The sequence below is a fragment of the Schistocerca serialis genome, chromosome 1, assembly GCF_023864345.2.
Source record: "Schistocerca serialis cubense isolate TAMUIC-IGC-003099 chromosome 1, iqSchSeri2.2, whole genome shotgun sequence".
Classification (NCBI taxonomy): Eukaryota; Metazoa; Arthropoda; class Insecta; order Orthoptera; family Acrididae; genus Schistocerca; species Schistocerca serialis.
Window position 1 is genome coordinate 389,968,950 of NC_064638.1, and position 13,494 is coordinate 389,982,443.

A 13,494-nucleotide genomic window follows, 5' to 3' on the forward strand; every position below is an offset into this window, starting at 1 on the left:
TTGAACCAGACTCAACAAGACAAAAGCATCGAATGGAAGCACATAAACTCATCTGTCTGAAAGAAATTCTGAATACAAGCACCATAAGAGAAAAGTGTTGTCCATCTTTTGGGACGTGCAAAGTATCATCGTATTTGATTATTTGGAAGATCAGGAACAATAAACAATGCCTTAAACTCAGACATGCTGATGAAAAAAGTAAAGCCAGCAATGGAATACAAACTTCAAGGGCCTCAAAGAAAAGGTGTGATATTGTTACACAACAATGCTTGTCCTCACACCACCCAGCTGATGGCAGAAACCATTGAAAAAATGGGTCTGGAAATATTACCTCATCCTCACTATAGTATAGATTTGGCTCCCTCAGATTTTCATTTGTTTGGTCCCCTCAAGGAGGTTCATGAGGGAAAAAAGTTCAGGAACAATGAGGCGGTCAAGGAATCTGTGGGAAAGTGACTCAAACAACACAACAAAACCTTCTCTGCTTCAGGTATAAAAAAAACTTATTCATTATGGGGACAAGTGCGTTAATATTTTGTAGGAATTATGTTGAGAAGTAGTAAAAGTCTCATTAAAAAGTTTGTGTGTGGTTTCAGTTGTCTGAGACTGCAGCCATGTGTGCAAGTTGCCTTTGCGTGTTTGCTGACAAAGCCCTTAATGGCCAAAAGCTATAGCTGTGTGAATCTTTTTGTTATGCCTATCATGACTCAGAATCTCCGCTGTATGGTGAGTAGCAACTTTCCTTCTCTAATATTGTCAGATTTCATCATGGATTTTCCATTGTTTCATTAAAAAGTTTTTTTTCTTCATTAATTTGTTACTTTAATTATTGAATATCCTGGTATAAGGTCATATGCCAATTAAAAGCACAAATGATGAACAGATTGAAAGAATATATGTGAAATAAAAAAAAAAAAAAATATCCACATATTTAAAGGAGAGGAAAATTTAGCTGTGATAGGGGACTGGAATTAAATAATAGGAAAAGAACACAATAACAGACTGACGTGATGATATGTACAGTCACTGAAATGTTAAATGCCTTTATGATGCTTGAAGTGCCAGCTGTATTTGTTTGTCTGTGTGAAGCTGAACCAGTAACGTAAATATTTTTTGTATATATATACAGACTTCGAACGTGGTCAGGTGATTGTGTGTCACTTGTGTCATACGTCCGTATACAAGATTTACACACCCCTAAATATCCCTAGGTCCACTGTTCCCAATGTGATAGTGAAGTGGAAACATGAAGGGACACGTACAGCACAAAAGTGTACAGGCCGACCTCGTCTGTTGACTGACAGAGACTGCCGACAGTTGAAGAGGGTCATAATGTACAACAGGCAGATCATCTACCCAGACAATCACACAGGAATTCCTAACTGCAACAGGATCGCCTGCAAGTACTATGACAGTTAGGCGGGAGGTGAGAAAACGTGGATTTCATGGTCCAGTGTCTGCTCATAAGCCACACAACATGCCAGTAAATGACAAACGACACCTCGCTTGGTGTAAGCAGCGTAAACAATGGACAACTGAACAATGGAAAAATGTTGTGTGGAGTGATGAATCACAGTACACAATGTGGCGATCCGATGGCAGGGTGTGGGTATGGAGAACGCCCGGTGAACGTCATCTGCCAGCGTGTGTAGTGTCAACAGTAAAATTAGGAGGTGGTGGTGTTATAGTGTGGTCGTGTTTTTCATGGAGGGAGCTTGCACCCCTTGTTGTTTTGTGTGGCACTATCACAGCACAGGCCTACCTTGACGTTTTAAGCATCTTCTTGCTTCCCACTGTTGAAGAGGGATGGTTGCATCTTTCAACGCTATCTAGCACCTGTTCATAATGCATGGCCTGTGGCGGAGTGGTTACATGACAATAACATCCCTGTAATGGACTGGCCTGCACAGAATCCTACAGAACAGCTTTGGGATGTTTGGAATGCTGAATTTATGCTGCGCCTCAACGACCGTTATCGATACCTCCCCTCAGTGCAGCACTCCATCAAGAATGGGCTGCCATCCCCCAAAAAACCTTCCTGCACCTGATTGAACTTATGCCTGCAAGAGTGGAAGCTGTCATCAAGGCTAAGGGTGGGCCAACACCATATTGAATTCCAGCATTACCGATGGAGGGTGCCACAAACTTTTAAGTCAGTTTCAGCCAGGTGTCTGGATACTTTTGATCACATAGTGTACATGTCGTTGACGTAACAAATTGTTATGTTGTTTTTGTTGTGGTCTTCAGCCCAAAGACTGGTTTGATGCAACTCTCCATGCTACACTATCCTGTGCAAGCCTCTTCATCTCCGAGTAACTACTGGAATCTATAGCCTTCTGACTCTGCTTACTGTATTCATCTCTTGGTCTCCCTTACAATTTTTACTCTTCATGCCTCTCTCCAGTACCAAACTGGTGATCCCTTGATGCTTCAGAATGTGTTCTGTCAACTGATCCCTTCTTTTGGTCAAGTTGTCCGACAAATTCCTTGTCTCCCTAACTCTATTCAGTATCTCCTCATTAGTTACATGATCTATCCATCTAATCTTCAGCATTCTTCTGCAGCGTCACATTTTGAAAGCTTTTATTCTCTTCTTGTCTACGCTGTTTATCGTCCATGTTTCATTTCCATACATGACTACGCTCCATACCATTACTTTCAGACGCTGCATACCATTACTTTCAGAAAATACTTCCTGACACTTAAATCTAACCTCGATGTTAAATTTCTCTTCCTCAGAAATGCTTTCCTTGCCATAGGCACTCTACATTTTATATCCCCTCTACTTCGACTCTCATCAGTAATTTTGCTTCCCATATAGCAAAACTCATTTACTACTTTAACTGTCTCATTTCCTAATCTAATTCCCCCAGCAACACCTGATTTAATCTGACTACATCCCATTATCGTTGTTTTGCTTTTGTTGATGTTCATCTTATTTCCTTCTTTCAATACACTGTCTGTTCCATTCAGCTGCTCTTCCAAGTCATTTGCTGTCTCTGACAGAATTACAATGTCATCAGCAAACCTCAAAGCTTTTATTTCTTCTTCCTAGACTCTAATTCCTACTCCAAAGTTGCCCCCCCCCCCCCCCCCTGCTTGCTCAATATACAGATTGAATAACATTGAGGATAGACTACAGCCCTGTTTCACTCCCTTCTCAACCACTGCTTCCCTTTCATGCCCCTCTAGTCTTATAACTGCCTTCTGGTTTCCTCACAAATTGTAAATAGGCTTTTGCTACTGTATTTTATCCCTAACATCTTAAGAATTTGAAAGAGAGTATTCCAGTCAACATTGTCAAAAGTTTTCTCTAAGTCTACAAAAAACTATAAACATCTGTTTGCCTTTCCTTAACCTACCTTCTACAAGAAGTTGCAGAGTTAGTATTGCCTTGCGTGTTCATACAGTTCTTCAGAATCCAAAGTGATCATCCCTGAGGTTGGATTCTACCAGTTTTTCCATTCGTATGTAAAGAATTCATGTTGGTATTTTGCAACCATGACTTATTAAACTGATAGTTCGGCAATTTCCATGCCTGTCAGAACCTGCTTTCTCTGGAATTGTTATTATTATATTCTTCTTGAAGTCTGTGGGTACTTCACCTGTCTCATACATCTGCCACATGGTAGAGTTTTGTCATGGCTGGATCTCCGAAGGCTATCAGTAGTTTTAACAGAAAGTTGTCTATTCCTGGAGCCTTGTTTTGACTTTGGCTTTTCAATGCTCTGTCAAACGCTTCATGCAGTATTACATCTCCCATCTCATCTTCATCTACACTCTCTTCTATTTCCATAATTTTGCCCTCAAGCACATTTCCCTTGTATAGACCCTCTATATACTCCTTCCACCTTTCTACTTTCCCTTCTTTGCTTAGGACTGGTTTTCCATATGAGCTCTTGACATTCATACAGGTGGTTCTCTTTTCTCCAAAGGTCTCTCTAATTTTCCTGTGGGTGGCACCTATCTTACCCCTAGTGATATATGCTTCTACATCCTTACATTTGTCCTCTAGCTATTCCTGCTTAGCCATTTTGCAGTTCCTGTCAATCTCGTTTTTGAGATGTTTGTATTCCCTTTTGCCTACTTCATTTACTGCATTTTTCTATTGTCTCCTTTCATCAATTAAACTGAATCTCCCTTGTGTTACCCAAGGATTTCTACTAGCTCTCATCTCTTTACCTAATTGATCCTCTGCTGCCTTCAGTATTTCATCTCTCAAAGCTACCAATTTTTCTTCTACTATGTTCATTTCCCCACTTGTTATACAAACATTAAAAGGTCACGTACTTTCAGTAGGCAATATGTCAATTTCCTAAAAACCTATGAAGAGGTATCACCAAATTGTAACCAACAACAATGTTAACCACTAGATGGTAGAGCATATTGTTAAGTATAAGTTTAGTTTCAATGTTCAACAGTGCATGTCATCTGCATCTAACCCCCAACAATAGTTTCTCTGATTGGATAGGTGGGATCTCTCCTTCCAATACACCCTTTGGTACTGCAATTCTTGTGCCCAAGTCTCTGATATTCCCTGTCCTTCAATTAACTCCAACTGTGCTTCTGCCCCACAGCCAGTCAACTTTCTCACTCTTTCCCTCTGACTTGAGTTAATTCATAAATAATCAAGTCTATACATCGAAGTATCTTTTCCACATTGCACTCTCAGTGTTTAATACTGAACATTATCCTGTACCCAACACCCTATTCAGTGCCCACGACACACTACTACCTACCTGCTCTCTTTGATGACTTAGCTTGTCCTTTCCTTTGCTCTCCCCCCTTCCTTTCTTGCAATCCTTCATCTACTTGTTCATCACATCTTTTCCAGCCCAACTAATCTAATAAAAGACATTATTAGGAAAGACTATCCTGAGAAAAAATCTCACACACACACACACACACAATGTGAATATGGTCTACAGGTTTATAGGCAATGAGTCTATTCAAAGAAGAATGCAAGTAATGAACCACAAGATGTCATTTTACATAGAGTTACTAAAATGGTAACAAACAAATATTATCAAATAATTGAATAAATGGCCAAAAGTTACCTGTATGCTGAATGTCTAAAGGGGACAAATATTAAAACTTTTGGCCTTACTAAGCCTTGATCCCTGAACTCATCAGGTACTTCTTGTTTCTTTAAAAGCTTTGCATTGTGATGCACAATTTTTAGTCGTGTTTTCAAGATGTGATTAATGGCGTGTAGACAATATACAAATTTAATCTGTTCACAGTTATTAAATGTTCTTTCTGGAAAATATAGATCTTGATACTTTAAAATTACTGAGAACAATTCACGTTGCAATGGAGTGAGGGAAATGATTTCTTTAGTTTCATCTGTCTTCAAATTACAGTAATTGGCTTTTGTCAGGTTGTTCTGAATTTGAGACTTCACATAAAATTTCAGCCAGCCAGGACCTTCAACAATTTTAGGGACTGTGCCCTGTTTAGCAAAAGTTTTCTGTTCACTAATAGATATTTTTCCTTCCCCAAATTTATCACTGGTGCTTGTTTCAATAGAACATGGTAGGGTAACTGTTAAATTTCCAAGAACTGGCCATTTTACATGTGATCTTATTACATGTGGTGGCTCTTCTGTAACTGCCCCAAGTAATGAAGAATCAAGTTCAAAATTAAAATGGGTGATGAAAGGGTCCAACAAATTATCTTCTTTGGCTTCTTCTTCTTCTTCTTCTTCTTCCTCTTCAATGTATTTGCGATCACTTCTGTCTTCAATCCCTGAATTTCCTTTGCCATCAACTTCACACTCATTGTTGTAGTAATCCTTTTCTTCATCAGTAGATGCAACCTGCAGAATAAATATAATAATACAACATTTCATCAGTATAACTGTTAATGTCATTAACATTTAAACTATAAAGACTGGCTTTGCTTGTTCAAACACACGGACATAAACACAAAATTCCATCTTTTGAGAACAGTAGCTTGCCTAATTTAAAATTCCAGGTAAGAAAAGGAACACAGCATGCAGTAGAGTGAAAGAAGTGTCCAAGTCATACAGCATCCCGTCTTAAGAGAAAACCATGTAGGCCTATGTGAAGAGAGAATACGTCATCAGTAATATGTATCTAAAAATAGCATAATGTTAGATAATATAAATAGTAATATGATAACAAATGCAGAATAAGGATTAAATCTGAATTACTTCTCTCCTTTCTAACCTTCTCTAATCGATCCCTCTTTTCCTCCCTGTGGAAGAAACTAAAAGTTCCAAAAGTTAGGATGTTAGTTTATGTGTATCTATTGACTACTTAGAAGTTAAACTTGCAAAATCATTCTGTCTCTGTGTAATTTTATAGTATTCTCAAGAGCATTTCCCCTTTGACACACATGTTTAATATACTGATTAACGTGTTTGTCACTTTACAATGCACAGTTCAGTTCAGCAAGTTGCATGACGCAGTTGCATACATAGTTTAGAAACCATTACCAAAAACAGAGGAGCTCATTACTAGCAAAAAATTGGGACAATCCAGAAAACTTTTGTTAAAATCTAAATGATCCAGGAAAATGATTAAAAAAAAAAGCATAATCACAGCAATCTTCAAAGAACATAGACAGTCATAGCCTGTAATGGTATCACAAATTCATGAAGACTGGGGGAGGGGGACAGGGATATTTCATATCAAAAGTCAGAGCTCAGACACAGACAGTAAAAAGAGAGAGAGTGGCCAGTTGATGTGTTAACGATCAAAAATGATTTCTGAGTGTGTCGATGATGGAAACATCTGCAAATAAGTACAGCTAGGATATTTTAAAACAAAACTGTTGCACTGAATGACATTCAGGGGAAGTCTCATATTGAGACAAAAACTACAAAGGCAACTTGATAATTCTTGTAAATTTGTAGGAAATAGTAGGATGTTTTACTTAGTACTACAATTATTGATAAATATGATTCTTAAACAAAACATACATTGGACTGAAATTATAGATTCACTCTTAGAAAACTGCGGCATACAAAACACTTTACGCTCAAGAGTTGCCATTTTCTGGATGTGGCACATTTGGTGCTGCAAGCGGGAAAACAATGAAGCAGTACTCACACATGCACTTAACTAAAACTGTTTGAGTTACTCTTTAATTGTGATCTTGAACCAACACATTATACACTTACAATTGATACTGTTAAAATTTATGGGACATTCTTTTATGAACACTCTACAGAATGGCAGATGGTGCAAGCAGCCGATGAAGATGGCAAGTCATCTGTTGCACCACCACAACTCATTGCACACAACGGAGTGTTATGTAAGCAAATGAAACTTGGACCCCACATCTTGATACTAGCTACTTTGCAAAACGAATTATTAAAGTAGGCACATGACAATATGTTAGCAAGACATGTAGAGTGTGTAACAACACAAATAACATGTTGTCAAACAATATTTGTGGCATAGAGTAGCATGTAAAGAACTATGTACCATGCACATAACAAACCAAATGAAGTCATCAGCATATTCTATGGCAGAAATCACTAAAAACTGGTAAATCATTTGAGATGATCAGTATGGACACCATGGGGCTATTTGAGCAGAAACCAGAAAGGAATCATTATGTGCTAATGATAACTGACCACTTTTCACAATGCATAGAAACGATAGCTAATCCAAATCAACAAGCCAACACAGAGGCATATGCCATGGTTAATAATTGCTTGTTAAAGTTTGGTACTCCAGAGATTATGGACGAAGGTACTAACTTCATGGACAGCCGGTGTGGCCGAGCGGTTCTAGCCACTTCAGTCTGGAACCGCGTGACTGCTACGGTCGCAGGTTCGAATCTTGCCTCGGGCATGGATGTGTGTGATGTCCTTGGGTTAGTTAGATTTAAGTAGTTCTAAGTTCTGGGGGACAGATGACCTCAGATGTTAAGTCCCACAGTGCTCTGAGCCATTTTGAACTAACTTAATGTCGCAGGTGATTAATCAACTTTGGCATTTGTTACAAATTTATAAATGAAGAATGAGCACGTTGGACCCACAAGCAAATGACAAACAGAAAAGGCTCACAGGGCAACAGGAAAGATGCTAAGGCATTATGTCAACAGTCATCATAATTACTGGGGTATGTTCTTACCTGGTGTTGCAGCTTAGAATTCAAAAATTTATAAGTGTACAATCTGTACCACAGCATGGTGGATTCTTCCTGTCTGTTATGTTCTCGCACTCCCACAAATAAACATTATTATCATTATTATTATTATTTTGCTAATTTTGACTTATTTTCAATATATTTATCTGTCAGCATGGGAACACCTACACGAAAATCTCATGTTCTTATTTAGGTTTAATTTCACTTAAGATAATTAAAGATAACTATAGTATAATCTGTGTAAAATTTTGTGAGATAATTTTCATGATTCCATTTAATCACCCACACCAACAAAAAACTAAGCATTCCAACTTTCATGCAACGGTCTTTAAATTATTAGAAACTAATTAACTGAAGAGATAATTAGCACACAAGTTCATTGGCAGTGATAATTAGCATACAAACTCAGCAACCCCATTTTTTATCACAGGCTTCATCATAACCACTGTTAAATTTCTAACTTTGTCTATCTACTTTTGATACATTAACTTTCCTGTACTTTCTACTAAATTTCTGATCAGCAACATTTTATCTAAGCAGAAATCACATTAGTTCTTGTAGTTCATCCAAAACATTGAAACCCAGCCTAACCGATTTTCAAAACAAAATGTAATTTACGATATAACAGTTTGTTCCTACACCTGCCTGTAAGTAGTCGGACATCACTGAAAATTGGCAATTCACGGTTCGACAGCCCAGAAGTAAGATCATGTAAGCACTCTTTGTGTTGGTTCATGCTACAGTCATGCACTCTAATGTTTTGACGACTTGAAGTGTGAGTGTGGCTCTGGGTTATACTGATTTATTTCCCCACACCACATTCCACTTCTTTATGAGATGATTTACTTAGGGTTTGAAGCCACTCTTCTTTACTGGATAGCCGGCTGCTGGAAATTCTCTTGACTTCTTCTCTGTCGAATAACACTAGGTTCAGGAACTTTCAAGCTTTTTCCTACTGGTGAAATAAGTAGCCATATAAACTTTATGTTTGGTCAATCAACGATGTATTTGACTTTCAAGCACAATAAAAATTCTCACTTTCAACATAATATGTATCTTCAGCAAGTCTCTCATACAGTTGTATGTTAGAGACAAATTGATTTACAGTCGAAAGAAAGTCTGCTTCAACGCCATGACTTTCAGAAAAGGAGATTGAAAAAAGTCTTGCCTCTAACAAGGCTGAATCAAGAGTCTCTATGAGTACTTTTTCAACCTTTCTTGTTTCACATAACAATAGTCAGTGACACAATAAGCACAAAGCTGCATATGGATTCCATGGTTCTTCCATACACACTCACTAACATGTTTATGGATTGTCCAGCAGGCACTTGTCGGTGCCGTTCAACCACCACACAACTGATTTTAGACCTGCACACACAAATATGTGGATTTTACCACCCCACACTCGTATCTAGAATATCATGTATTTGAGACGGTAGAAGGCTGAGTGGTTCTAGAATTTGCACAGAAATTCTCGAATCACTACAGCACATGCTTTTTGCGAAAATATGTGCCCTGACATAAGTGAAACTGAAGAACTTTAACATTTAATGATTTCCAAATTACTAAAATACTTTAAATTAAGAAACATTTCAACTGAACTGTGTTGTGATTATGTATCGACACTGTGGCATGTTACTGCCACTGAAACTATCGAGTGTTCGGCTTGGTGATGCTCAGTACGGACCGAATTAAATGGATGCCAAAGTATAATGCACATGGGCAAAGTATTATGTTTTCATGTAAATATGAACTGAGGGGTTCTTTTTTCATCACCCTTAACACAACAATTAATTTTGCCCCTTTAATTGTAGGTGCTGATGTTTTTCAGTGGTCTTATAAATTTTCATAGTTGGTAAACTAATTGCCCTTACTAATACTCAAACTGAAGAATAAGTAAGTGTGTGTTGATGTATTCTGAATGGTGGTGCCATGTAAATTTTGAGCATATACCACCCACATTCATTTAGACTTTCAGATTTGCAATGTTCAAGTATGGTGCTACTGAGGAACAAACTACAAGAGATTAGACTAGATTAGAATCAGATCAATGGCACTACAGAGACTATCGCATTCAAAGTAGTGTATGGATGGAAGATAATGAAACCTGGGGTGGGCAAAAATGTTACAGCAGTGCGAAAATTTGCAAAGAAGTTATGGATGGTGTTGCAATAAGTGCAAAAAGTATATACAAAAGCACAAGAAAGGGGCAACAGAGTGCTAAGTTGCCTGCATACCAAGTAGGGCAATAGGTGACGGTTACAAACTGTAGAGAGGAAGAAAAATTATTCTCATTCTCAAGGTCTGTACTATTTTGTTGAGATAACCATGGTCATATTTGACACTTTCATGGTGTGTCAGAGGCTGTACCGACACTGCTGGCATCAGTCCCATAAAGGGAGGAGGGGGTAAGTAAGGAAAAGTAGCACAGCAAAGTGTACAACCTGCTCCTACATGGTTCGTGTGTATCTTAGCATACACGTTAAGACCAATAGTTGAGATGACACAGGTAAGCCAGGAGAGTTATTGGACTGGCAAGCACTAACAGCTGATAAGAATGCTATGCAATAGCTCCATATTCAATAAAATGGGGACATCAGGGAAATCTGTGCTTATCTGAACAAAGGAGATTCTGATAGTTACACAGGATAAGAAGAGACACACACTGATGACAGCTGAAGAGCTGTGTTGGTGGCAGAGGAAGTAAGTTATGGAATGCCCCTCCAGGATGGCCCAAACTGCCACAGAGACATGAAAAATTGATGTCCATGGGGCATCCTTACAACCCATCCATACTTTCAGAAAATAAGGCCTAACTGGCTGTACTCAGTGTAAGATTCAGTCATAGCTATTGCCACCTGCTAAAAGTAAGGATGCTCAAGGGGAACAGAAGGATTGTAACTGAAGAACAATGAGATAATGCTAAATAGCACTCAAAGTAATACTGCAGGACCAACTTTAAGGCTTCCAGTGACAATAACAAGGACTACAGTTCTGAATCTGACTTATCCTTTGCTGTAGCTACCCGACAGTCCTTTTGAAACAGTACCAGTGAAGAACCTACCTGAATAATACCCTCGATTCCACTACAGTTAGTTCCCTCCACAAGGCATTCACAGAACAGAATGGGTGCATTAAGGCAGAAATTTTGTTCCAACATATTCAGCAATATTACAGCAGATACCAGCACCGGGATTCAGTAATGGGACTTTCGTCCTCCGGACTCTCTAAATCTCATTTGTCACTTATGTGGCCTATGTCCATCATCGAAGAGAGCCATCCACCTGCCCAAACTCCCAGTCCATTACATACCAAACCAATGGATCAACAATATGTTTGATAAAAGTGACAGGATACTGTGAGTTTAGCAGTTGCCTTACACCATGTTGTAAGAAAACATACTTCACAGGAACAGCGAAGCTGTTTGGCTGTTAATGTGCTACTGTTATGAACTTCAATGGAAAGCAGTTTACGGATGGTGAAACCACGAGTAAGCAACAAGATGTTGGACATCCACGCTTCATCTCAGAATGAGGAGGCTTGCCAGCTCTGTAAATCTATGTCAACATCTACAAATATACTCTGTAAGCCACCTTCCAGTGCATGGCAGAGCGTGCCTTGTGCCCCTACTAGTCATTCCCTTTCCTGTTCCACTCACAAATGGAGCGAGGGCAAAACGACTGTCGATAAGCATCCACATGAGCCCAGATTTCTCTTACCTTGTCCTCACGTGAGATCTGGGTCGGTGGCAGTAGAATCGTTCTGCAGTCTCTCACAATTCTCAGAGTCCTAAACTTTCTCAAAAGTGTCATAAAAATAAATGCCTTCTACCCTCCAGGGATTTCTACACTCCTGGAAATTGAAATAAGAACACCGTGAATTCATTGTCCCAGGAAGGGGAAACTTTATTGACACATTCCTGGGGTCAGATACATCACATGATCACACTGACAGAACCACAGGCACATAGACACAGGCAACAGAGCATGCACAATGTCGGCACTAGTACAGTGTATATCCACCTTTCGCAGCAATACAGGCTGCTATTCTCCCATGGAGATGATCGTAGAGATGCTGGATGTACTCCTGTGGAACGGCTTGCCATGCCATTTCCACCTGGCGCCTCAGTTGGACCAGCGTTCGTGTTGGATGTGCAGACCGCGTGAGACGATGCTTCATCCAGTCCCAAACATGCTCAATGGGGGACAGATCCGGAGATCTTGCTGGCCAGGGTAGTTGACTTACACCTTCTAGAGCATGTTGGGTGGCACGGGATACACGCGGACGTGCATTGTCCTGTTGGAACAGCAAGTTCCCTTGCCGGTCTAGGAATGGTAGAACGATGGGTTCGATGATGGTTTGGATGTACCGTGCACTATTCAGTGTCCCCTCGACGATCACCAGTGGTGTACGGCCAGTGTAGGAGATCGCTCCCCACACCATGATGCCGGGTGTTGGCCCTGTGTGCCTCGGTCGTATGCAGTCCTGATTGTGGCGCTCACCTGCACGGCGCCAAACACGCATACGACCATCATTGGCACCAAGGCAGAAGCGACTCTCATCGCTGAAGACGACACGTCTCCATTCGTCCCTCCATTCACGCCTGTCGCGACACCACTGGAGGCGGGCTGCACGATGTTGGGGCGTGAGCGGAAGACGGCCCAACGGTGTGCGGGACCGTAGCCCAGCTTCATGGAGACGGTTGCGAATGGTCCTCGCCGATACCCCAGGAGCAACAGTGTCCCTAATTTGCTGGGAAATGGCGGTGCGGTCCCTTACGGCACTGCGTAGGATCCTACGGTCTTGGCGTGCATCCGTGCATTGCTGCGGTCCGGTCCCAGGTCGACGGGCACGTGCACCTTCCGCCGACCGCTGGCGACAACATCGATGTACTGTGGAGACCTCACGCCCCACGTGTTGAGCAATTCGGCAGTACGTCCACCCGGCCTCCCGCATGCCCACTATACGCCCTCGCTCAAAGTCCGTCAACTGCACATACGGTTCACGTCCACGCTGTCGCGGCATGCTACCAGTGTTAAAGACTGCGATGGAGCTCCGTATGCCACGGCAAACTGGCTGACACTGACGGCGGCGGTGCACAAATGCTGCGCAGCTAGCGCCATTCGACGGCCAACACCGCGGTTCCTGGTGTGTCCGCTGTGCCGTGCGTGTGATCATTGCTTGTACAGCCCTCTCGCAGTGTCCGGAGCAAGTATGGTGGGTCTGACACACCGGTGTCAATGTGTTCTTTTTTCCATTTCCAGGAGTGTATTTTACTTTATGGAGTATTTCTGTAATACTTGTATGTTTAGCAAACCTGCCAGTTACAAACCATGCAGCAAGCCTCTGAAATGCTTCGATGTCCTTCTTT

At 40.6% G+C, this 13,494-nt stretch overlaps 1 protein-coding gene across 1 annotated transcript in view; it reads right to left on the reverse strand.

The window, feature by feature from the left end:
- LOC126471339 (U3 small nucleolar RNA-associated protein 25 homolog) overlaps nt 1–13,494 on the reverse strand; it is an 83,471-nt gene that overhangs the window by 42,861 nt on the left and 27,116 nt on the right. Inside the window, exon 2 of the mRNA XM_050099463.1 lies at nt 5,058–5,818. Coding sequence (XP_049955420.1) covers nt 5,058–5,818 — 761 coding nt within the window. The remainder of the gene's footprint in view (nt 1–5,057; nt 5,819–13,494) is intronic.